This window comes from Eumetopias jubatus, unplaced genomic scaffold (genome assembly GCF_037043125.1).
Source record: "Eumetopias jubatus isolate StellerSeaLion01/CBP00866 unplaced genomic scaffold, mEumJub1_p1.0 scaffold_14, whole genome shotgun sequence".
NCBI lineage: Eukaryota > Metazoa > Chordata > Mammalia > Carnivora > Otariidae > Eumetopias > Eumetopias jubatus.
The window spans coordinates 97,895,240-97,920,292 of record NW_028274820.1 but is presented as its reverse complement, the minus strand read 5'-3'; the positions used below and the strand labels follow the sequence as shown (position 1 = coordinate 97,920,292).

At 40.3% G+C, this 25,053-nt stretch overlaps 1 protein-coding gene and 1 non-coding gene across 7 annotated transcripts in view; one reads left to right on the top strand and one right to left on the bottom strand.

The window, feature by feature from the left end:
• Positions 1 to 1,526: 1,526 nt before the first annotated feature.
• The window catches only part of TPK1 (thiamin pyrophosphokinase 1), a 336,496-nt gene continuing 312,969 nt past the window's right edge, over positions 1,527 to 25,053 (top strand). For all 6 annotated transcript variants that reach the window (XM_028106283.1, XM_028106279.1, XM_088018241.1 and 3 more), the window contains exons 1-2: positions 1,527 to 1,646; positions 1,999 to 2,057. In XM_028106283.1, the coding sequence (XP_027962084.1) occupies positions 2,015 to 2,057 (43 nt within the window). In that variant the 5' untranslated portion in view covers positions 1,527 to 1,646; positions 1,999 to 2,014. The remainder of the gene's footprint in view (positions 1,647 to 1,998; positions 2,058 to 25,053) is intronic.
• LOC114211807 (U6atac minor spliceosomal RNA) lies at positions 5,386 to 5,515 on the bottom strand. The gene has a single exon (XR_003609841.1). It is a non-coding gene; the product is annotated as a U6atac minor spliceosomal RNA (small nuclear RNA).

The window sequence follows — 25,053 nt, the reverse complement described above, 5'->3', positions numbered from 1 at the left end:
TCTACTCTCTTCAATACACTTAAGATGATTATGAGGACCAGGGATCCCTCTAATATGTGGTGGTCCTGGGAGCTGGGGAGGAACAGTGACAGGTACAGGGAGGGGATTTTTGCCTAAAGTAAGAATTTTTCTGGTGATTAGGATTGGAAAAGCCTGGATGGCAAAAGAGTGAGCTCTCCATCCTAGGAGTGTTAAGGAGCAAATGGAGCTGCAAGTAGGTGGCTTAAAATCTCTTCTAACTAAAAATTTATTGACCTTCCGGCTCCTGGGTGGCTCAGCAGGTTAAGGGTCCAATTCTTGATTTCAGCTCCGATCATGGTCTTAGGGTCCTGGGGTAAGGCCCCAGTCCGGCTCAAGCTCAGTGGGGATTCTGCTTGAGGATTCTCTCTCTCCCTCTGCCCCTGCCCCTGCTCACAGGCCATGCTCTCTCTGTCAAATAAATAAATCTTAAAAAAACACAAAACTTCATTGACCTGAAAGATAAAACAGTAAGTTACTGTGTCAGCAAAATGCGTTTATTCCGGAATAGCAAAGAACTGCAATTCAGGACCTGCAAGCTATGGCAGAGCCACAGGTAAGCCCAACAAAGGAGAGGACCGTTATTTCAGGAAAAAGGAGGAAGTTGGGAGGGTCGCTTGGAACCGAAAGTTCACTGGAGAGAAACAAGCGTTCAGGGTGATGAGGGTTTCTCATTGGCAGAGTTTGCTGGGGTTGCTAAGAGATGCGACAAACATCTTTTTCCGGTTGGGGCCTGTGATTGTTACTTCTTCCCTGTTGAAGATTCTTCTGCTGAGGTCTATACTTGACAATTCTTCCTGTAATTGGCAATTCTTATAATTGGCAGGCAACGATGGGCGCCTGGGTGGCTCAGTTGGTTGAGGGACTGCCTTCGGCTCAGGTCATGGTCCTGGAGTCCCGGGATCGAGACCCGCATCGGGCTCCCTGCTCAGCGGGGAGTCTGCTTCTCCCTCTGACCCTCTCCCCCGTCATGTGCTCTCTCGCTCTCATTCTCTCAGATAAATAAATAAAATCTTAAAAAAAAATAATTGGCAGGCAACGGTACAGCCTGAGGGCTCCACTTTGGTGAGGTGTCTCTTAATTTCGACAACTTTCTCTGATTATGTTCACCAGGAAGGGAGGAACGACAAAAGCAGGCGTGCGCAGGATGCAGGCAGGAAGCACGGGAATCTGGAGAACGAGGGCCGGGAGGACGGGCTCTGGACAACTGCGAAGTTTGCCCGGCTGTGCAGCCAGGCTGAGGCAGGGGGACGGAGCAGCTGCTGCTTGGTTTTGAGCAAAGAGCGGCCCCCTCCCTGAAGCGAAAAGCGCTGGGCAGAAACGGCACAGCCAGCTGAAGGCCAGAACTAGCCTAGAAGGCGGCTGCGGGAAGAAGGAGGGCGGAGGGCCAGGCGTGGGCGACGCCGGGGGCGCGCGGCTCGGCGGGGACGCGCGGCTCAGCGGGGGCGCGCGGCCCGCACCGGCCCTCCGCTCCGGAAGGGGGCGGGGCCGCCTCGCGCGCCCGTTCCTTCAGCCTGCGAGCGCCTGCCGCGCGCGCTGCCGAGGCTCCTCAGCTGAGCTCCGAGCGGTCGATCGCCTTCGCTCCCGCAGCCCGCGCTCCGCTCGCCGCTGGCTCCACCCGCCATTGTGTAAGTGCCGCCGCCGCTCAGCGCGCCGCCCGCGGGGTGGGCGCGCGGGCCGCGGGATGGGCGGGCGGCGCGTGGGAGGGGGCGGCCGCCTCCGGCTCTCCAGTCCCCGGATGGTGGCGGTGCGCGGGGAGAGGGAGGAGGGGGCGGCTCCCCGCTCCGCGGGCCGGACTCCCTCTTGGCTCCTCCCCGCGGAGCCCGGCGGCCGGGCCCCCAGCGCCGCGGCTCCCTGCAGCTCCGCCTGGAAGCCGCCGCGGGAGCGCGGGATGGAAGCGGCCGGCGTTCTGGAGAATTTGTGCACTGTTTGATTAGCTAGGAGGCATTCTAACGTGGGGTTTCTGTTTCTTTGATGCAGAGGCCTGTAGTCCGCTATGGAGCATGCCTTTACCCCGTTGGAACCCCTGCTTCCCACCGGTACTGTACTTTCTTCCCTGTTGCGGTGTCACTGACCTGCCCCTCCTCGGAGCCCTGAAAGGCTAAAAGGGCCTAACCCTAGACCCAGAAAGGTTTCCGGTGGCGTCTGACTCCCGAGTTCTGAGCCTTTAGGCATACTACCCAGCCTCCCATCTGCCTGTTTCCTCCCCTGAAAAAACAGGGAGAGATCTCAGTGCTGGGCACAGAGTTGTGAGGACTGGTTTACCGGACGCGTTCCAGCCGGAGAAGAGGGAGCGCCACGTGCAACGTTAGCCCCTAGGCCTCGAGAGCAGCTTCAGCTAGGCTCTCACGTCACGGATCCTTAGCCGCCAAAGGGGTTTTAAGATCAGTCGTTACTGCCTCTCTTGCATTTTTAATCCACTGAAAGCCCCCCTGAGCTTATCCAGTACCAGACGTTTTAAAGCTCTAACACTGACTTGAGGATTTTTGTTCTTTTAAAGTTTCAGATGATCGCCATCCACAGGGTTATAGATGAGAGGTATGAGTTACTGTGAAGCTAGCATTCATTCTCCTGTGCAGTAATCGACTTACGTGATAATTTCTTAATATCAAATATATTTCTTTACCAGTTTTTCTTGGTTGTGTAGAACTTGTTTTATCAGTTCATAAATTTAAATGGAATGCAGAATTTAATGTTTAAAGTTTTCTGTAGACACATGAATAAATGGGTCTAGTTAGAGTATTGAATTTGATTTGGACTTGTCCAGTTCCACATTTTGGGAGTATTGGTGGTAAAACAAAGAATAGAAGTGGGGGACCTTGACTTCTTAGTCTCCAGTCATTCACTATGCTGAGTTTTTCACATATACCTTTATATCTTATTTGGAAGTGAAGGAAAGCAGTAACAGAACGAGAATCTGAACCCAAATCTGTTTGACTTGGTTAAGAGGTTGAGTGTTTGTTACTGTAAAAATAGCTTTTCAAAAGTTGAGAAAAGCAATGGCAAAGATTTTGTGAAATAAAGTGTGTAGTAACCTAATGGTAGCCAAACAAACAGCATTTCCGTGAGTAAACGTTTGATCCATGTGGCCTGTTGATGTTCAGTATTGTTGTGAAAACCTAAGTGCTTTACTGCGATAAAGGAAATTTTCAGCTTTCAATATTTGTGGGCCCTGCTCCTGGGCTCCCTGGGAAGCTGCTATATTTTAACATTTACTAAGGTCAGACCGACTCTGCAGAACCTCAAAGCATGGGCTCTCTTTGTGCTCTGAGCACATATTGTACATCTGCTTTGTTAAACAAACAAAAAACAAAACACACCAAAAAGGAGCAGTCTGAACACAAAAGATAAGAAAGGAACTTCCCTGTTCCCCATAAGATGAAAGTCATACAGCCCTGCATATTCTAGAAATTTAAGATAAGGTCTGCAACTTTCCGAAATGTTCTTTGTTCATTTTGTGGCAACGTCTGATTGAAGATTTGCCTAGTGGCAAAACTAGGGTTTAAACCCAGAGATTGATTCCTCAGTCCAAGCTTTACTACACTGCACTATCTCTGGGGTATATTCTTTTCAACCTAGAAAACACTAGAAATCTTCAGTCAGATGTTTGTTAACAAATATTAAGCTGAGTGAGTTTTAAAGATGTAATTGGCTTTATTTGATTCATGAAATCTGGCAGCATCCCAGCTAGCAAGTAGAGGGGAGCGCCTAAGGGCTACAGAAAGGGAGAGGTGTTTTTTTTTTTGTTTTTTTTGTTTTGTTTTGTTTTTATAAAGGTGGGACAAGGAAATCAGAAAAAAGGATTGTTTGGGATGAGGTCACCTTCCTTTGGGAGTTGGAGAAAGGCCCATGTAACAGATGACCTCATTGGTGCTGACCAGACAATTCCTGACTGAAGACTACATTTCTGGGTGAGGTTGAGACTGCAGTTAGCTTGGCCTAGCATAAGTGACTCCATTTTTGAGCCTGTGGTTTTCTTTTTAGCACGAATTATCAGACCTTGTATTTCAGGTTTTTCACTGGTAAAGTATGAATACTTAACAGGATTGTTGTGAGTATAAATTGGTTATAATACAAATAAAGCACGTAGCGTCAGTAGTGATAAGGTACTCAGCAGTAAGTCCAAGGGGAAAACAAAATGGCAGTTGCATCTCCGGGTCAGTGCTGAGATGGAAAAATACTTGGAGCAGTAGACTGTAGGAAATATAGGCAGTTCTGCTTGTTCTGTTTTTATCAAAGGTTTAGTGGAGAAGGCCCGAATGCGTTAAGTTGGACATTTGTAAGCTCCTCTCTGGAGCAGGGCGTATAGAGTACCTGTAAGAACTATAATATCCTTTATGAAGCACAGATCCACCGGGACAGAATCCAGTGCTCCCTTGGGATTCTCTGGGATTTAGTGGTTCTCATAGTTTCTTCCTCCACTAAGAGTGAAAATATGTAGGGATTTCTGCCTCCTCTCAGGCACTGGCCTTGAAACAAAGGCCTGAGGCAAGTTTGCAATTGACTATAGATCCGTAAGAGATACTTAAAAACAGAGCAGTGTATTAGGAGAGACCAGTGCATTGCCTACCTTTTGCAGTGATTCAGCAAATATTTAAGTTTAACTTTACATTGGCAGTATTCCCTTCATGAAACAGATATTTAATACTTACCTAGAAGAGAAGTAGCTTTTAAATCAGTGACTTCTGCGACTGATTTGTAGATGTGATTTACCGGGAATGCTTACTCAGATTTAATACAGTGGGCTGTCCAACAGTTAAGCTGGTTTTAACTAATTGCCAGGTGGACCAAAATGCTTACCTCTGGGATCCTAGCTCAGATTTTTTAATCTTTTTTTTTGGTGGGGGCGGGTAACTAAAGCGCTTTTTTAAAGAAAAACTAATGTAGATTATGAGTTTCCTGTAATCCCTCTTCTAGAAATAACCATTATTAACAGTTGGCATATGTTCTAAATATTGATTTTGGTACATATACCTCAGCATATTAGCCTTATTTTAAAGAACATGGATTCCTATTATAAGTTGTTTTGTAATTTACTTTTTTGGGACAGTGAGTGAATTTTTTCTTCTTTTTTTTTTTACTACATTCTATATGTTCTATTTTTTTCAAACAAAGTAGAAGTGTTTCTAAAGTTAAGTCCATCCGACTTACCAGAGATGATCATTCTAAAATTGTTTTTGTAGATTATGTTTATATAAATAAGATAGGACCTATTTACCCATTTCCTGCAACTTTTTTTCACTTACTATGTTAGGGTCCATAGGTATAGGTATCCCAAGTTGTTTTTTGTTTGTTTGTTTGTTTGTTTTAACTTTAATTCCAGTGTAGCTAACATAGTTTCAGGTGTACAATATAGTGATTCAACAAACAAAATGATGGTTAGATGCCGCAAAGTAGGTGGCAGTGACTTAACTGTATGTGTGCTTGTTGTCAGGCCCAAGGGCCTCGTCCATCCTTGTCAAGGGGAGTACCCACCTTCTCTGCTTTCATACAACACCCCTAATTTTGTTTTTTAATAGGCAGTATAGACTCAAATGAACCAGTTTTTCTTAATAGACATTTAGGTTACTTCCAGTTTTTGTTGTTACTATCTATAATGCTATTTTTGATCATGTTACTGTGTGTATATGTATATATCAGTAGGAAAAACTAGAAATAGAATTGTTGGATGAAAGGGTATGTTTGCATTTCTGTTATCAAGAGGAACTGACAACTAGCTAGTGTATATTCTTTGGTAGTAGGTGCAGCAGAGGTACAAAAGTGAAAGGTGTGATTCCTTCTGTGCGGGAGTTTATAGTCTGGTTGGAGAGTTGAGAACAATATACGGATTTTAGTTAGATGTTGAATTGTGTATTATAGGAGCCCACATAAGGAAGGGAGGGACTCAGGGGAAGGAGATGAGGGCAGGTTGGAGTAGGCAGGAAATCACGGAATGGGTAGACCTCAGCTGTGCCTCTGCAAAAGCACTGGACTTAAGTTGAGAGCAGCCTGGGGGGGCAGAAGAGTAATGCCTGTGATGTGCCCTGAGTGAAAGCTCTCTGCTCCCTCTGACCAGGTGTGAGCTCACCTGGTGGTGAGTAAAGAGAAAGAAACTGAGTAGGTTGGAGAGTGCAGGTGGGGATTTTGGTTGAGGAGTGAGGGTAACATCAGATTGTGGAGGATAGAGAAATTTAATGCAGGGTAGGAGATAGGAAATGCTGTTGAAATCTTCTGTATCTTCTCCCCCCTTGGAACATTCTATACAAAGCTGTCATCCGTGTCATGGGTTTGCTAATCATATATGGGTTAAAGTTGTCCTCTTGGACTTGAAGATGCTCCGAGTTCTGATTCCTAACTACTTTTCCAGGACACATTTTATCTTTCCCTGTCTGCCCAAGCCACATGAACACGTGTTTACTTATGTGAACATTTGTTCCAGCTTTAATGCTCATGCCTTATCTCATGCTAAATTTATCCCCTAGAATGTTCTTTTCTAATCCTTAGAATTAGTTTTAAATTTTAGCCATTTGGTGAATATCTAGAGGTATCTCTGTGATTTTAATTTACATTTCCTTTATGGCAGAATGCTTATCTTTTGAGTGTTTATTGGCCTTTTGCAGATCTTCTGTGAAACATTTATGACTCTTGCCATTTTGCTATGGGGGGAGGGGAGGTCTTTTATTTATTTTTGTTTTTAAGTTATCTCCACACCTAACGTGGGGCTCAAACTCACGACCCTGAGAGTTGGTGCTCTACTGACTGAGCCAACCAGGTGCTCCATCTTTACTTTATTACAAATAAATTTGTAGGGGCGCCTGGCTGATGGAGCATGTGACCCTCGATCTCCGGGTTGTGGGTTCAAACCCCACATTGGATGTAGAAATTATTTGAAAAATAAAATCTTTAAAAAAAATCAATTTGTAGTTTGTTTTTGTTCTATAAATTGAGGTATAATTGACATAACATTGTATTAGTTTCAGATGTACAGCTTAATGATTTGATATATGTGTATAGTATTGGAAAATGATTGCCAAGCAGGAGTTTCTTTATTCTGGATTCAGTTCTTAAGATTTTTCTCATCAGTGATATACAGAGAATGAGACTTTCTAAGGACAGTTGTTGGGAAGATTTAAGACTAGCATTTTAACACTGATAAATAGCAAGAATTTTTCTCATTTCCTTCTTAACTTTTTATCTAAAGATTTTTGTTTTAATTCATGATGAACAATATTTAACTGCTATGGGCATACAATTGCTATTTTAAACTCTAAATATAGGTGACTTTTCAAAATATAAATAGGGACTTTTTCTGCATTGTTCTTCAGTGTCTGTGATCATATCATTTTTTTAGCATGAAGCTTATATTCAGAGCTCCATATATTTGAAAGTAAAGTTGATTTTAAACACCTGAAAGCTAAAATAAAAGTGCAGAGTCAAACCGTCTTCAGAATCATTATTTCACATGTGCTTATTTCACAAGTGTAAGGCACAGAAGACAGAGGTTTTTATTTCTGACTTAATAAAAATACTGATATTTTAAAATTTTTATATTTTTATAACATAGTACATATGCATTATAAAAATTTAGAAGCTCAACAACAAAAATGAAATAAGTGCCATATTCCCACCTCTCAGAGATTCCTGCTGTTATTGCCATGTATGTGTATGTAGTGTGCGTGTTCATATTTATATCCCTCCAGATATTTGTTCTGTATAATTATAGTGAAGTATTTTTAAGCCTAAATGAGAACATACTGTACGTTGTTTCATTCAACAATGTTCGTAAATCTTTCTTCCTAAAATTCCATAGTACCTGTCCATATTTAAATTTTCCCATTGTTCCAAAAATAACTTTTCCAGTTGCTTGTTCCGTCTGGGACCACCTGTTTATTCTGCAGTCCCTTTAAATCTAGCTCAGTTCCTCACTTTTTAAATCCTCTTTTAACATGGAATATTGACCTTCTAAATCACTTTTATATCACTCTTAAATGGATCTGATGGAATAAGTAATATAACAGGTAGATATGAGACCTTATTCACTTAATATATAAAAAACTCTAGTTTTAAAAGTTCCATTTTATTTTCCCCACCTAATTTGATTATCATAAATTTATGATAGAAAGCCTTTTATCTATCACTTGGTATTTCTTTGCAAAAAGATTATATACATTTAAATTTTAAAAAAATTCCTGTGACCATAATCCTCTTCGGAGTTATTTCTTCTAAACTGATTACCATGGTTGAGATTTATTTTTATTTTTTTAATTTTTTTATTGTTATGTTAGTCACCATACATTACATCATTAGTTCTTGATGTAGTGTTCCAAGATTCATTGTTTGTGCCTCACACCCAGTGCTCCACGCAGAACGTGCCCTCTTTAATACCCATCACCAGGCTAACCCATCCCCCCACCAACCTCCCCTCTAGAAACCTCAGTTTGTTTTTTAGAGTCCATCGTCTCTCGTGGTTCGTCTCCCCCTCTGACTTACTCCCCTTCATTCTTCCCCTCCTGCTATCTTCTTTTTCTTTTTTCTTAACATACGTTGCATTATTTGTTTCAGAAGTACAGATCTGTGATTCAACAGTCTTGCACAATTCACAGTGCTCACCATAGCACATACCCTCCCCAATGCCTATCACCCAGCCACCCCATCCCTCCCACCCCCCACCACTCCAGCAACACTCAGTTTGTTTCCTGAGATTAAGAATTCCTCGTATCAGTGAGGTCATATGATACATGTCTTTCTCTGATTGACTTATTTCACTCAGCATAACACCCTCAGTTCCATCCATGTCGTTGCAAATGGCAAGATCTCATTCCTTTTGATGGCTGCATAATATTCCATTGTGTATATATACCACTTCTTCTTTATCCATTCATCTGTCGATGGACATCTTGGCTCTTTCCACAGTTTGGCTATTGTGGACATTGCTCCTATAAACATTGGGGTGCACGTAACCCTTCGGATCCCTACCTTTGTATCTTTGGGGTAAATACCCAGTAGTGCAAATGCTGGATCGTATGGTAGCTCTATTTTCAACTGTTTGAGGAACCTCCATACTGTTTTCCAGAGTGGCTGCACCAGCTTGCATTCCCACCAACAGTGTAGGAGGGTTCCCCTTTCTCTGCATCCCCGCCAACATCTGTTGTTTCCTGACTTGTTAATTTTAGCCATTCTGACGGGTGTGAGGTGGTATCTCATTGAGGTTTTGATTTGGATTTCCCTGATGCCGAGCGATGTTGAGCACATTTTCATGTGTCTGTTGGCCATTTGGATGTCTTTGGAAAAATGTCTGTTCATGTCTTCTGCCCATTTCTTGATTGGATTATTTGTTCTTTGGGTGTTGAGTTTGATAAGTTCTTTATAGATTTTGGATACTAGCCCTTTATCTGATATGTCATTTGCAAATATTTTCTCCCATTCTGTCAGTTGTCTTTTGGTTTTGTGGACTATTTCTTTGGCTGTGCAAAAGCTTTTTATCTTGATGAAATCCCAATAGTTCATTTTTGCCCTGGTTTCCCTTGCCTTTGGCGATGTTTCTAGGAAGAAGTTGCTGCGACTGAGGTCGAAGAGGTTGCTGCCTGTGTTCTCCTTTAGGATTTGGATGGACTCCTGTCTCACGTTTAGGTCTTTCAAGCATTTGGAGTCTATTTTTGTGTGTGGTGTAAGGAAATGGTCCAGTTTCATTGTTCTGCATGTGGCTGTCCAATTTTCCCAACACCATTTGTTGAAGAGATTGTCTTTTTTCCATTGGACATTCTTTCCTGCTTTGTCGAAGATGAGTTGACCATAGAGTTGAGGGTCCATTTCTGGGCTCTCGATTCTGTTCCATTGATCTATGTGTCTGTTTTTGTGCCAGTACCATACTGTCTTGATGATGACAGCTTTGTAATAGAGCTGGAAGTCCGGAATTGTGATGCCGCCAGCTTTGCTTTTCTTTTTCAATATTCCTCTGGCTATTCAGGGTCTCTTCTGGTTCCATACAAATTTTAGGATTATTCCATTTCTTTGAAAAAAGTGGATGGTATTTTGATGGGGATTGCATTGAATGTGTAGATTGCTCTAGGTAGCATTGACATCTTCACAATGTTTGTTCTTCCAGTCCATGAGCATGGAACGTTTTTCCATTTCTTTGTGTCTTCTTCAATTTCTTTCATGAGCATTTTATAGTTTTCTGAGTACAGATCCTTTGCCTCTTTGGTTACATTGATTCCTAGGTATCTTACGGTTTTGGGTGCAATTGTGAATGGGATCAACTCCTTGATTTGTCTCTCTTCTGTCTTGTTGTTGGTGTATAGGAATGCCACTGATTTCTGTGCATTGATTTTTATATCCTGCTACTTGACTGAATTCCTGTATGAGTTCTGGCAGTTTTGGGGTGGAGTCTTTTGGGTTTTCCACATACAGTATCATATCATCTGCAAAGAGTGAGAGTTTGACTTCCTCTTTGCAGATTTGGATGCCTTTGATTTCTCTTTGCTGTCTGATTGCTGTGGCTAGGACTTCTAATACTATGTTGAATAGCAGTGGTGATAGTGGACATCCCTGCCTCGTTCCTGACCTTAGGGGAAAAGCTCTCTGCTTTTCCCCATTGAGAATGATATTCGCTGTGGGTTTTTTATAGATGGCTTTTATGATGTTGAGGTATGTACCCTCTATCCCTATACTCTGAAGAGTTTTGATCAAGAAAGGATGCTGTACTTTGTCAAATGCTTTTTCTGCATCTATTGAGAGGATCATATGATTCTTGTTCTTTCTTTTGTTAAGGTGTTGTAGCACGTTGATTGATTTGCGGATGTTGAACCAACCTTGTAGCCCAGGGATAAATCCCACTTGTACATGGTGAATAATCCTTTTAATGTACTGTTGGATCCTATTGGCTAGTATTTTGGGGAGAATTTTTGCATCCATGTTCGTCAAGGATATTGGTCTGTAATTCTTTTTGGTGGGGTCTTTGGTTTGGGGATCAAGGTAATGGTGGCCTCATAAAATGAGTTTGGAAGTTTCCCTTCCATTTCTATTTTTTGGAACAGTTTCAGGAGAATAGGTATTAATTCTTCTTGAAATGTCTGATAGAATTCCCCTGGGAAGCCATCTGGCCCTGGGCTTTTGTTTCTTGGGAGATTTTTGATGACTGTTTCAATTTCCTTAGTGGTTATAGGTCTGTTCAGGTGTTCTATTTCTTCCTGGTTCAATTTTGGTAGTTGATACATCTCTAGGAATGCACCCATTTCTTCCAGGTTATCTAATTTGCTGGCATAGAGTTGCTCATAATATGTTCTTATTATTGTTTGTATTTCTTTGTTGTTGGTTGTGATCTCTCCTCTTTCATTCATGATTTTGTTGATTTGGGTCATTTCTCTTTTCTTTTTGATCAGTCTGGCCAGGGGTTTATCAATCTTGTGAATTCTTTCAAAGAACCAGCTCCTAGTTTTGTTGATCTGTTCTACTGTTCTTTTGGTTTCTAGTTCATTGATTTCTGCTCTGATCTTTATGATTTCTCTTCTCCTGCTGGGTTTAGGCTTTATTTGCTGTTCTTTCTCCAGCTCCTTTAGGTGTAGGGTTAGGTTGTGTATTTGAGACCTTTCTTGTTTCTTGAGAAAGGCTTGTATTGCTATAGACTTTCAGGACTGCCTTTGCTGTATCCCAAAGATTTTGAACATTTGTGTTTTTATTTTCATTGGTTTCCATGAATTTTTTTAAATTCTTTAATTTCCTGGTTGACCCATTCATTCTTTAGTAGGATGCTCTTTAGCCTCCATGTATTTGAGTTCTCTCCGACTTTGCTCTTGTGATTGAGTTCTAGTTTCAAAGCATTGTGGTCTGAAAATATGCCGGGAATAATCCCAGTCTTTTGGTACCAGTTGAGACCTGATTTGTTACCTAGGATGTGATCAGTTCTGGAGAATGTTCCACGGGCACTAGAGAAGAATGTGTATTCTGTTGCTTTGGGATGGAATGTTCTGAATATGTCTGTGAAGTCCATTTAGTCCAGTGTGTCATTTAAAGTCTATTTCCTTGTTGATCTTTTGCTTAGATGATCTGTCCATTTCAGTGAGGGGGGTGTTAAAGTCCCCCATTATTATTGTTGTCAATGTGTTTCTTCGCTTTTGTTATTAATTGCCTTATAAAATTGGGCTGCTCCCATGTTAGGGGCATAGATATTTACAATTGTTAGGTCTTCTTGTTGGATAGACCCTTTAAGTAGGATATAGTGTCCTTCCTCATCTCTTATTACAGTCTTTGTTTTAAAATCTAATTTGTCCGATACAAGGATTGCCACCCCAGCTTTCTTTTGGTGTCCATTTATATGGTAAATGGTTTTCCATCCCCTCACTTTCAATCTGGGGGTGTCTTTGGGTCTAAAATGAGTCTCTTGCAGACAGCATATCGATGGTTCTTGTTTTTTAATCCAATCTGATATCCTGTGTCTTTTGATTGGGGCATTTAGCCCATTTACATTCAGGGTAACTATTGAAAGGTATGAATTTAGTGCCTTTGTATTGCCTGTAAAGTGACTGTGACTGTATATTGTCTGTGTTCCTTTCTGATCTATGCTGCTTTTAGGCTCTCTGCTTAGAGGACCCCTTTCAATATTTCTTGGAGGGCTGGTTTTGTGTTTGCAAATTCCTTTAGTTTTTGTTTGTCCTGGAAGCTTTTTATCTCCCCTTCAATTTTCAATGAGAGCCTAGCTGGATATAGTATTCTTGGCTGCATATTTTTCTCGTTTAGTGCCCTGAAGATGTCATGCCAGTCCTTTCTGGCCTGCCAGGTCTCTGTGGATAGGTCTGTTGCCAATCTAATATTTCTACCATTGTAGGTTACATATCTTCTCCCGAGCTGCTTTCAGGATTTTCTCTTTGTCTCTGAGACTCGTAAGTTTTACTATTAGATGTCGGGGTGTTGACCTATTTTTATTGATTTTGAGAGGGGTTCTCTGTGCCTCCTGGATTTTGATGCCTGTTTCCTTCCTCACATTAGGGAAGTTCTCTGCTATTATTTGCTCCAATATGCCTTCTGCCCCTCTCTCTCTCTTTCTTCTTCTTCTGGGATCCCAATTATTCTAATGTTGTTTCATCTTATCGTATCGCTTATCTCTCGAATTCTGCCCTCGTGATCCTGTAGTTGTTTCTCTCTCTTTTTCTCAGCCTCTTTATTTTCCATCATTTGGTCTTCTATATCGCTGATTTTCTCTTCTGCCTCATTTATCCTAGCAGTTAGTGCCCCCATTTTTGATTGTACCTCCTTAGTGGCCTTTTTGATTTTGACTTTGTTAGATTTAGTTCTTTTATTTCTCCAGGAAGGGTTTCTCTAATAACTTCCACGGTTTTTTCAAGCCCAGCTAGTACCTTTAAAGTCATGATTCTGAACTCTAGGTCCGACATTGTACAATACAATGTCTGTATTGAGTAGGTCCCTGGCCGACGGTACTATCTCTTGTTCTTTTTGCTGAGGTGATTTTTTTTCGTCTTGTCATATTGTCCAGAGGAGAATAGATGAATGAGCGAACAAAATGCTAACAGGTTAACAAACTCCTCAGCAAACATACTCTATACAAATCAGAAAAGACCTGAAACCAGGGGAAAAGAAAGTGAAAGAAAGAAAGTAGAAAGAGAAAAATAAAGATAAAAACAAACAAAAACAGAACAATACGAATAAAACCGAATATGATCAAATATGATCAGGCTAGTACATAGATCAGTGCCACACACTAGATTTTGGGTGTATTTTGGTTTGTTAGAAGAAAGTGCCTCCTAAAATTTTAAAGGAAGAAAGACATATATGTACAAAATAAGGGTTGATGCAATGAAGGGATGGAAGATGATTGTAAAGATGAAAATTATAAAAGATTTTATAAAAGGAATACGGTAAGAAGTTGTTTGAAAAAAGAAAAAAGAACATTAAAAAAAATGGGAGAGAATGTGATCAGGCAGGAGATTAGAACAAAGCCATACACTAGTGATTTAGGGTATATTTTTATCTGTTAGAAGAAACTGTCTCAAAATTTTAAAGAGAGAACAATTTATATATATATGCCAAAAATAAAGGTAACTGCTATGAAGGGATAAAATGACTCTAAAAATGAAAAATAAAAAATGTTTTTTAAAAAAAGGGATTGATAAGATGTTGGTTGAAAAAGGGGAAAAGAAAAATTAAAAAAAAAGTTTAAAAAAATTAACTTTGAAAAACTAATGAATCATGGTAAAAAAAGCCATGAAATCTATGTGCAGTATTCCCCTAGTGCTGGAGTTCTCCCGTTCTCCTTGATCAGTAAACTTGGTCTTGGCTTGCTGGCTGTTCGTGTTGATCTTCTGGGGGAGGGGCCTGTTGCCGTGGTTCCCAAATGTCTTTGCGGAGGCGGAATTGCCCCGCCCTTTCCCGTCGGGGCTAAGCAATCTGCTCAGGTTTGCTCTCAGGAGCTTTTTTTCCCTGCAAGCTCTCCGTACAGCTTTGGAGGACCAGGGTGAAAATGGTGGCTTCCCAGTCTCCCCTCAGAGGAGTTGAGAACTCGGGGTCCCGCTCCTCAGTGCGCCCCCAGAGAAAAGCAGTCACTCCCGTGTCCCCGGTCTCCGGCCGCACTCCGTGCTCACCCGGCCTGTGACCGAGCGTTTCTATCTCTGGCACCCGACCCCGTGTGGAGTCTCCAAACCCAGCAGATCCCTGCGGTGCGCTCCCGCGCCGCTCCTCCCGGGGGAGGAAGGGGAGTCTCCCCGGATCTGCCGCTTGTTGGGTCCCTGCTGGAGGAGCAGTGGCCCGACTGGGACGCGGATCACAGTTTATGGCAACCCCGAACTGAGAGCCCGTGCCCCGGCTCCGTCTCTGCGGCCGGCTTCCCCGCTCCGATCCCTGGGAGCTCTGCCGCACTCAGGCACCCCCGGTCTTTCTGTGACCCCAAGGGTTCCACCCCCTGCTTAGCCACTGGAGCGACGTCCCTCAGCGGAGCCAGCTTCTAAAAGTTCTGATTTTGTGCTCCGCGGCTCTATCACTTGCCAGAAGTGGCGGAGGCCCCCTCCCTGCTGTGTATCCTCCCGAATATCGCCTCGGATTCACTTCTCCACACGTCCTACCTTCCAGTAAGTGGATGTTTCTCTGTTCAGAGAGTTGTTACTATTCTTCTCTTCGGTCTCCTGTTGAGTTCATAGGTGTTCAGAATGGTTTGATCCCTATTCACCTGAATTCCTGAGACCAGACGAAATCCAGGTCTCCTACTCCTCCGCCATCTTGCTCCTCCCTGGTTGAGATTTATTCTGAATTTAATTACCATTTTAAGTATTGTTAGTACACACTTGATCAAGTCACTAATTGTATTAAAAATTTTTATTATAACTAACATTTACATAACACCACTCTAGGCATAGTTTTAATGCTTTAACAGGGTGAAGCCTATACAAAGTTTTGGAACTAGAGGACTAACGTTTGACTTTTAGTCATTTACAAATTAGGTGACATTGGGCATGTCACTTAATTTCTTAGAGCCTTAGTTTCTTTCTGTAAACTAAGAATATATCCAAACATGAAGTCCTTGGGCAAATTTAAGATAACGTATAAAAAGCCAGTTTAAAAATTAAAGTTCTATGCAAATGTAAAATACTTCGCAGTAGTTGAACTTTATTATACTGAAGATTACATTTTGGACTCTATGTTCCCTTCCCCCCCCCCCCCCCTTAGGGTGAGAGAGTGGGGCTGGGAAGGAGCAGAGGAATTGAAGAGAATCTGAAGCAGACTTTATGCCCAGCTCGGAGCCCGACTCGGGATTTCATCCCATGACCCCAAGATCATTACCTGGGCTGAAATCGAGTCAGCCACTTAATTGACTGAGCCACCCAGGTGCCCCTCTACCTTCATTTGTCTAATTCTTAAAGGAGATAGCTACTTATTTTAGTAAGTGTGTTCGGTACTGTTAGGCAAGTGTAGCAGAACTATTTTTCCTGAATTCTGTATTTTTCTTCCATGCTTCTTAAACTTTCTTTATAGATGCATGAAGTTATTAATAGTGGACATACTTTTTTGATCCCTCGTTTATGGTAATGAATCTAGGAATATCCTGTTCAGTATCGTATTCATGCCATGTTTTATATTTCTGGAATTTAATTTCTATTGAAAATGCCTGATTAAGTTGACAAGAGGCATGATAAAATCTACAGCTGAGTATTAGCGTTCTCCAATTTACCGGTGGCTAATTTGGGAATTTCTGGGAAATCATACCTAGAATTCTGACTCTTTTGTACTTGATAAATGTATCCTGGCCACCTACGTCAGTAGTTCTCTGTATTTTGCAGCAACGGACACATCTTGAAAAACCTTGGTGATGACATTCAGATGTACCAAACATAGCTCTAAACTATGAACTCCCTTCCCTAATCTACTCAGCAAATCATAGTAAGAATAACCCAGGGGTGGATTTGAATCCTCGGCTTTTGCATTTTGTTTTAAAATTAAAGATGAAACATGCTTCAATATATATAAGAACACATTTTTTGGTTATATCTCCCAACTACTGTAAGCATTCTTTTTGGAAATTCTTGGTCTGGTGTTCTCTCTAGGTCTGTACTGTACAATAGCGTGGCCATTAGCTGTATATGGCTGTTGAGCACTTGAAATGTGGCTAGTGTGAGGGAGGAATTGAATTTGTAACTTAAGAATAAAAGCCAAAACTCCACTCAAGTTGGAAAAGTTTTAAGTGTTTGGAACAATGTATTAGTGTACTAGGGCTGCCACAAAGTACCATCGACTGGGTGGCTTAAGTGATAGAAATTTATTTTCTCTTAATTCTCAAGCTAGAAGTCCAAGATCAAGGTGTTGGCAGCTTTGGTGTCTTTTGAAGCCCCTGTCCTTGGCTTGCAGTTGGATGCCTGTCTTCTCTCTTTGTCCTCATGGATTGCCGTTTGGTCTGTGTGTCACTTGTGTTCTAATATCCTATTCTTATAAAGATACCGGTCCTATTGGATTAGGTCCACCTGTATGATTTATTTTAATTATCCTTTTAAAGGCTCTATCTCCAAATACAGTGACATTCTGAGGTACAGGTATAGGACTTCAGCAGGAATTCTGGGAGAACATATGCAGCCCCGTACAAATTAGGTGTGTCAGTTTACTTTTTCAGCTGAAAATTTTTTTTGGTTGTCTTGGTCCAAATTTCAGAATTGTCATGATTACTAAATAAGAGGTTTTTAATGTCACTCCAACAGAATATAGCTGTTATATGAATCAAAAAGTCAATTTTGGTCTTACTTACTTGCTGTTGTTTCTATATAAAGTTCCTTTAATGCTTTCTGAGAATCTGTTATGTACTATACTTCAGTAGATGCTGTAGAAAAATAATTTACAAACCTTACTGTGAAGAGTTCAGCCTGCAGAAGGCCATTCAATACAATAGAAATGTAATTTCATATGTAACTTAAACTTTCCCAGTAGCCTTGTTAAAAAGATAAAACAAATGAACTTAATTTTATGTATTTAACTTAATATCTAAAATGTTATTTCAGTATGTAATCAGAATAAGCAATTATTAGTGCAATAGTTGACTTTTTTAGAAAAAGATTTTCATTTGAGAGAGAGCATGAGTGAGAGCATGAGCTGGGGGGAGGGGGCAGAGGGAGAGGGCAAGCGGACTCCCTGCTGAGCAGGGAGCCCAATGCCACAGGGGGCTCAATCCCAGGACCCTGGGATCACAACCTGAGCTGAAGGCAGACACTTAACCGACTAAACCACCCCGGAGCCCCAGTAGTTGACATTTTTTGTATTAAATCTTCAAACACCAGTGTGTAGTTTACACTTGCAGCACATCTGAATTCACATGTTAATTTTTCTTCAGAAATACTTGATCTGTATTTAGTGATAATTTGTGATACCTATATGTTAAAAATCTGTCATTTTTTTCATATCAGCAAGGAGCAAATGATAGACTCAAAGTTTTGGAATATACTTCATACACAGGGAATAAAATACTCCTTTCCTAATGAAAAGCCTTTGGAAATGGATATTGGAGATAGAACTGGGACTAAAACCTGGGTTTTCGGTCTATATATTTTTCCTAAAATCAGCGTGGCATTTTTGTTACTTAAATTAAAGCACTATGCCTGCTTTGAAACTTGGAAAACTTGCAGGTTTTTTTTTTGTTTTTTTTTTGAACTTTGTGGATGGCCAAGAAATCTCCGGCTAAAGCTACTGCTTAAGGATTGTGATATTTTTGTTATCTGGGGCTAGCTAAGATATCTAAGAGACAAAGTAGTGGATTTTTGAGTTTCACTTTTTACTTTACTCTCCTGCTATATTAGAAATCCATCCCAGGTAGTTGTCAAGGCTCTTTAATGTTCAATGGGAAATTTACTCCTTTGACTAGTGACACTTTCCTTGATGTATAACCCATGTAATTGTTGGAATTCTTTTTGTTCTCTTATATTGATTTCTAACTTGCTAAGACTTGCTGCTATAACTATACTTCGTGTGTTTGTAGTTTTTTTCCTGTACCTTAGTTGATTTTCATATCTACTTAGTTTTTGTCATTCTTTTAATTAGTGTCATTATATTTGATGACAAAAATGCTTGGCTTATCCTCATTGTTAATGAGCAAATTGTTTCTTTTGCCTTAAGTAATATCTCATTAACTTTATAAGCCAGCTTTTCCACATCATCTAAAGAATCAATTTCCTGTGTTTTACTGGTAGTGAGTGTAGCATCCCCACCTCATCTTTCCATATTAGCACTTTAATAGCTCCATGCTTCTAGAAGCTAAGTCTTCCAAAGTGAGTGTAAAAATAATCTTAATTATTTTAAAAAAATCTTGTAAATCGATACATTGTAGCATTATCAGAAATAATGGTATTCTTTTAGATGAAACCATTGAAAATACCAAGTGATGTTATGAGGGCAGTTTTAATATTCACAATGCTAAAATGTTATGGCTTGATCACACACACAAAAAAATCTGTGGGTTTTGATACATTAACACCAGATGTCTTTTGAGGTTTTCTAGGAAAATGAGGTGTGTTTGTGCATTAATGTCCCATCGAATGAATTTTATTATCTTTTTTTCTTGGTTAAATCCATCAGAAAGAGTTATTCTTTGTAGGTGGCAAACAGATGCTCAAACAAATGGATTTCATTCTGAGAGTATTCCTATATCTTTATCATACCATTGTCTTTGAAGGTACTCATTTATCGCAGTGGAATAGTTTCTTTTGTTTTTATGACTTACAGAGAATTTAAGCTTTTGATTTGCTTTTAGGTCATGTGTAAGGTTGTGGCTTCTGGCCCAAGGGCTGTTGTTTTGAGGCAACTTTATTTTTCATTTTCAAAGTAGGAAGACTTGTTGCATTTTATTCCTAATGCAGTGAAGATGTTGTGAGTAGTGAATCGTATGCTTAGGGAGTAGGGGGCAACTTGAGGAAACCTAGTGTTTGCAGGGCAGGTGTGTTTTCTTTAGTGTCCCTCTGAGAGAGCCATCTGGCTTCTTTGCTTGAATGCGTTCAGGTAGCTCTTTGTATTTGAGAAAACATATACCATTGTTGGACAACTGATTGTTAAAGATGTGTATTTAAAATAGGCTGAAATAGACCTTTCATTCTCTTATTTTCCTACTATAATGGTATGGAAGACTTTTACTTTATTTCTACTTAGCTACCTTCAGATACTGAAAAACCTTAACCAAACTCTTCCTCCCTTTTTCTCTTCTTCCATGCTAAATCCTGTAGTCATCTGTGCCGTGATCATTTGAGTCCCTGTATGAGGAGCTCTTCTAGGCACTGGAAGACATACTAGCAATTTTCTTTAGTTTCATACTTTACAGATCCACTGGCCCAGTATGGGTATCCGTAATCTACTCCTGGAAAAGCAGGTGTTGTTGTCAAGAATGGTTATTGGGAGCTTTTTTTTTTTTTTTTTAAGACTTCTTTTATAGAGTAGTTTTAGGTTTACAACAAAATTGAGAGGAGGGTTATATAGGTTTCCCGTGTGCCCCCTGTACATGCGCAGCCTCCCCCATTGTCACCACCCATCAACCACAGTGGGACATTTGTTACAATTGACAAAGCCACACGGATACTACATAATCATTCCCAAGTTCATAGTTTATATTGGTGTTATACATTCTGTGGATTAGGACAAATGTATAAAATATATCCATCATTATAGTGTCATACAGAGTATTTTACTGCCCTGAAAGTCCTCTGTGCTCTGCGTATTTATCTAAATCCTCCCACTCCTAGCAACCACATAGCTTTTTATTTTCTTCATCGTTGTGTCTTTTCCAGAATGTCATAACTTGGAATCATACAGTATGTAGTTTTTTCAGATGGACTCCTTTAACTGATTATGCATTTAAGGTTTCTCGGTGTCTTTTCATGGCCTGGTAGCTCACCCCTTTTTTAGCTCTGAGTGATCCGTTGTCTGGAGTTACTGTGGTTTCTATATACTCTTACCTACCAAAGAACTTCTTGGTTGCTTCCACGGTGTGACATTTATGAAAAAGGCTGCTGTAAACATCTGTGTGCAGGTTTTTGTGTGGACATAAGGTTTTAACTTCTTTGGATAATGCCTCGGAGCACGATTGTTGGATCGTATGTTCAGAGTGTGTTTAGTTTTGTATGAAACCACCCAGCTGCCTTCCAAAGTGGCTGTACTATTTGGCATTCCCACCAGCAATGTGAGACTTGTATTGCTCCACATCCTTACCACCATTTGGTGGTGTTGGTATCCAAGATTTTGGCCATCATTATAGGCTTTGTTATAACATCTGTGATAGTGTTATTTTATTTTATTTATTATTTATTTATTTTTAAAGATTTATTTATTTGTCAGAGGGAGAGTGAAAGAGCACAAGCAGGGGGAGAAGCAGGCTCCCTGGTGAGCAGGGAGCCCAATGCGGGACTGGATCCCAGGACCCTGGGATCATGACCTGAGTGGAAGGCAGACGCTTAACCGCCTGTGCCACCCAGGTGTCCCGTGATAGTGTTATTTTAAATTGCATTTGTCTGATGACCTGTGATGTGGAACATCTTTTCCTGTGCTTATTTGCCTTCTCTATATCATCCTAGGTGAGGTGTTAAGATCATTGGCTCATTTTATATTTGGGTTGTTTTCTTATTTTTGAGTTTTAAGTGTTTCTTGTATATTTGAAAAACAACCCTTTATCAGATGTGTCTTTGGCAGATATTTTCTCCCAGTCTGTGACTTGTCTTATTCTCTTGGCATTGTCTTTTGCAGAGCAGAAAATTTAAATGTCAATTAAGACCAGTTTATCAATTATTTCTTCCATGGATTGTACCTTTGATATCGTCTAAGAAGGCCTAACCATACCTAAGGACATCTAGGTTTACTCCTATGTTGCCTTGTAGGAATTTTATTATTTTGCATTTTACATCCATTTTGAGTTGATTTTGGTGAAGGATGTAAGTAAGATCTGCATCTAAATTACTTTTTTGCCTGCAGATGTCCAATTGATCCAGTACCATTTGTTGAAGAGGCCATCTTTGATCCAATGTATTGCTTATGTCAGAAGATTGGTTGACTGTATCTGAGAGTCTGTTTCTGGGCTGCCTTATTTTCCACTGATGTATTTGTCTAATCTTTTGCCAATACCACACTGGGAAAGCTTCAAGTTTCTTACCGTTAAGTATGATGCTTGCTGTAAGTACTTTGTAGGTAATCTTTATCAAGTTGAGAAACTTTACCTCTTTCTAGTTTACTGAGAGTTTTGATGATGAACGGGTGTTGGATTTTTTCACATGTTTTTTCTGCACATAGCCCCATAATCCTATTATTTTTCTTTTTTAGTTGATGCAATGGATTACATTGATTTTTCGAATGTTGACTCAGCCCTGCATACCTGAAATCTAACTTTGTTGTCATGTATAATTCTTCTTATACTTGGATTCATTTTGCTAATATTTTGTTAAGGATTTTTGCATCTATGTTCGTAAGAGAGATCAGTCTGTAGTTCTCTTAAAATGTTTTTGTCTGGTTTTGGAATTGGGGCAATGCTAGCATCAGAATGAGTTAGGAAGGATTCCCTCTGCTTTGATCCTCTGAAAGAGCTTGTGTAGAACGGGCATCCTGTCGTTGTCACATGTTTTGGCAGAATTCACCAGTGAACCCATCTGGGTATTATCCCTTCTATTTTGGAAGGTTGTTAATTATGGACTTAATTTCTTTAATAGATGTAGGCCAATTCAGATTATCCATTTCTTATGTGCGTTTTGGCAGATTGTGTCTTTTCAAGGAATTGATATGTTTTATCTAGATTATCACATTTTGGGGCATAGTGTTCATAGTATTCCTTTTTAATTTTCATTGGATCTGTAGTGATGATCCTCTTTTATTTATGGTTGCCATTATTTTAAATTGTAGTATCTGCAGGGTATTGAGAATCTTGAACCAGGAGTGGTTTGAAAAATCATCAGAGGAGATAGGTGGTTTAGGATTCGTAAAAACAACAACAAAACAGGAAAATGGAGCTCTGCATACCTTTCTTTTCATTTAGAAATTTCTAAGAATTTGCTACTCAGATTGAAGTTCCTAGACCAGCACCATTGGTTTTACCTGGGAGCTTGTAAGAAGTGCAGTCTAGACTGCACTTTAGACTGACAGAATAAGAACCTGTATTTTAAGAAGACCCCTACATGAGTCTCATGCTCTTTAAGGTTTGAGAAGCATGGCCTAAGAAACATCAGATTCTGTTTTAAAATAATTTAAAAAAATCTCCATCACAATTAAGGATGTTTATCGTTATCCAAACCTTCCTTTAAGTAGTTGCACACAGTGGTTTTCTTTTGAGCTTTATCGTTTTCCTTAGATGCATAGTGTGCTAATGTGTCCAGGACACACACAGCGGCAAAGAATGGCTCACCTGACACACACTTCGGTGCCTGTCTGTGCACCAGCAGTAGCTGAAGTGCGTGTCCCCTTTGCTGGCAGTCTGTGCTTTTCAAAATACCTGCATATGATCCTGATCCTCTGTCAATAAAGTTGGGATGGTAACTTGAGGCTTTTCTCATATTTTTGTTTTGATGTTGTTTAATACTTATTCTCTCTATAGAGGAAACATACTCATGTACATACTTTGAGGCTATGTATGTAACATTTTATTCAGTGAGCCAGCATTTGAGTGCCTACTATGCATGTGGCATTATGCTAAATTGATGCAATTCTATGGTGCGAGCCTTAGTGGAGGTTATAGCCTAAGAGGGCAAAGGGATGAACAGATCAGAAATTAGAGCGCACTATGGTAAGAGACCTCATAGGGGAGATCCTGGGTGTGAAGTGGATTATGTAGAAAGGATGTGGGGATTTAGTGAGGGCTTTTGGAAAACCTCTTTTAAGCTGGGAAATCTACATAAGTTATTTTATATATTTAAATTTTTGTAATTACTGCTTTGAGATGTGTATATCTTAGTCCACCTCTGATTGTGTGTTGAATGAAAATATCTGGGAGTGGAATTATGGAATCAAAGATCTGAGCCTCAACAATTTCTAGTACACATTACTAGGTGGCTTTCCAGCAGTGTTATACCAAGTTGTATGTCCAGTAGCAGTGTATTATACTGTCACTTTCAGTGTACCTTTGCTGGCAATGCATGTTCTCTCCTTCTTGATGGAAATACTCACAGATTTTAGCTGCCCCTGCATCCTTCCTCCCACCTGGTATGATTTTTGCTTTACTCTTGTTAGAACCAACCATAATCTAAGATGGAGAAATTGTCTAAGACTCGTAAATGATCAAAAGAGCTTACTGGGTGACTTTTCAGTGAAATGCTGGGCTTGTCTAGTGGATCCTCTGTGACTATACTTTCTCTTGATTAGGTTATTGGGCAACTCTATAGGGGAAGAAGTTGAGGAATAGTTGTGCAAACGCTTCTTATACGTAATAATGCAAAAAAAATTTTTGTCTCATAGGGATGCAGTTGATTGCTCTAAGGAAGAGCTATCTCAGATATTTTGTTGCTCTGTAGCAGAGATTTCTAAACTCGATGTTATATATTTAGGCCTAGTGGCACCAGGAAAAAAATTAGATACTAAGAATACAATAAAGTTTATGTTGCAAAACCTTTTCATAATAGATTCACAATTTTTGCAGCCATTAGTAAATTCATTTTAGTAATCCTGTTTGCCTTTTTTCAAATTTTTGATACCCTCATTAATGGAGTTGAATAATAGCTTTTGCATTGGTTCATTTTATATTTTCATGAAAGTCATGGTTTTAAAGTTTTGAAAATTACACTTTAGCACCAGTTAAATTCTTTTTTTAATTTGAAAGGTGAATTAAGTAGATAGTCTAAAATTTTTTTGAACTGTTTATCTTTAAGTGATCTAGCACAGGATGTGAGAGTCATGAGTGAAAATGCATCTGGAAAGACCTAGCGTAGAGACTTGCAGGAGAATGGGCAAAGTGGACAGGGAAACACAACTTCATACTAGGTGATGTAATTGTAAAATAGTGTTGTTTTGGGGGAAAAGTACATACAAGCAGAGAAGTAGCAGAGCACATGGGACTCCTCAGGCTCTTCTCCACGGAGAAGTGTCTTAGGCTGGGCACAGCTAGTTTGGGATGTGCCATGGAAATGGCTTCAGAAGAGGAATTTCATAAGTCAATCAGAGAAAGACATGTATCATATGACCTCACTGATATGAGGAATTCTTAATCTCAGGAAACAAACTGAGGGTTGCTGGAGTGGTGGGAGGTGGGAGGGATGGGGTGGCTGGGTCATAGACATTGGGGAGGGTATGTGCTATGGTGAGCGCTGTGAATTGTGCGAGACTGTTGACTCACAGATCTGTACTTCTGAAACAAATAACGCAACATATTTTAAGAAAAAAGAAAAAGAAGAAGATAACAGGAGAGGAAGAATGAAGGGGAGTAGGTCAGAGGGGGAGAGGAACTGTGAGAGACGATGGACTCTGAAAAACAAACTGAGGGTTCTAGAGGGGAGGGGGGTGGGGGGATGGGTTAGCCTGGTGATGGGTATTAAAGAGGGCACGTTCTGCATGGAGCACTGGGTGTTATGCACAAACAATGAATCATGGAACACTACATCAAAAACTAATGATGTAATATAT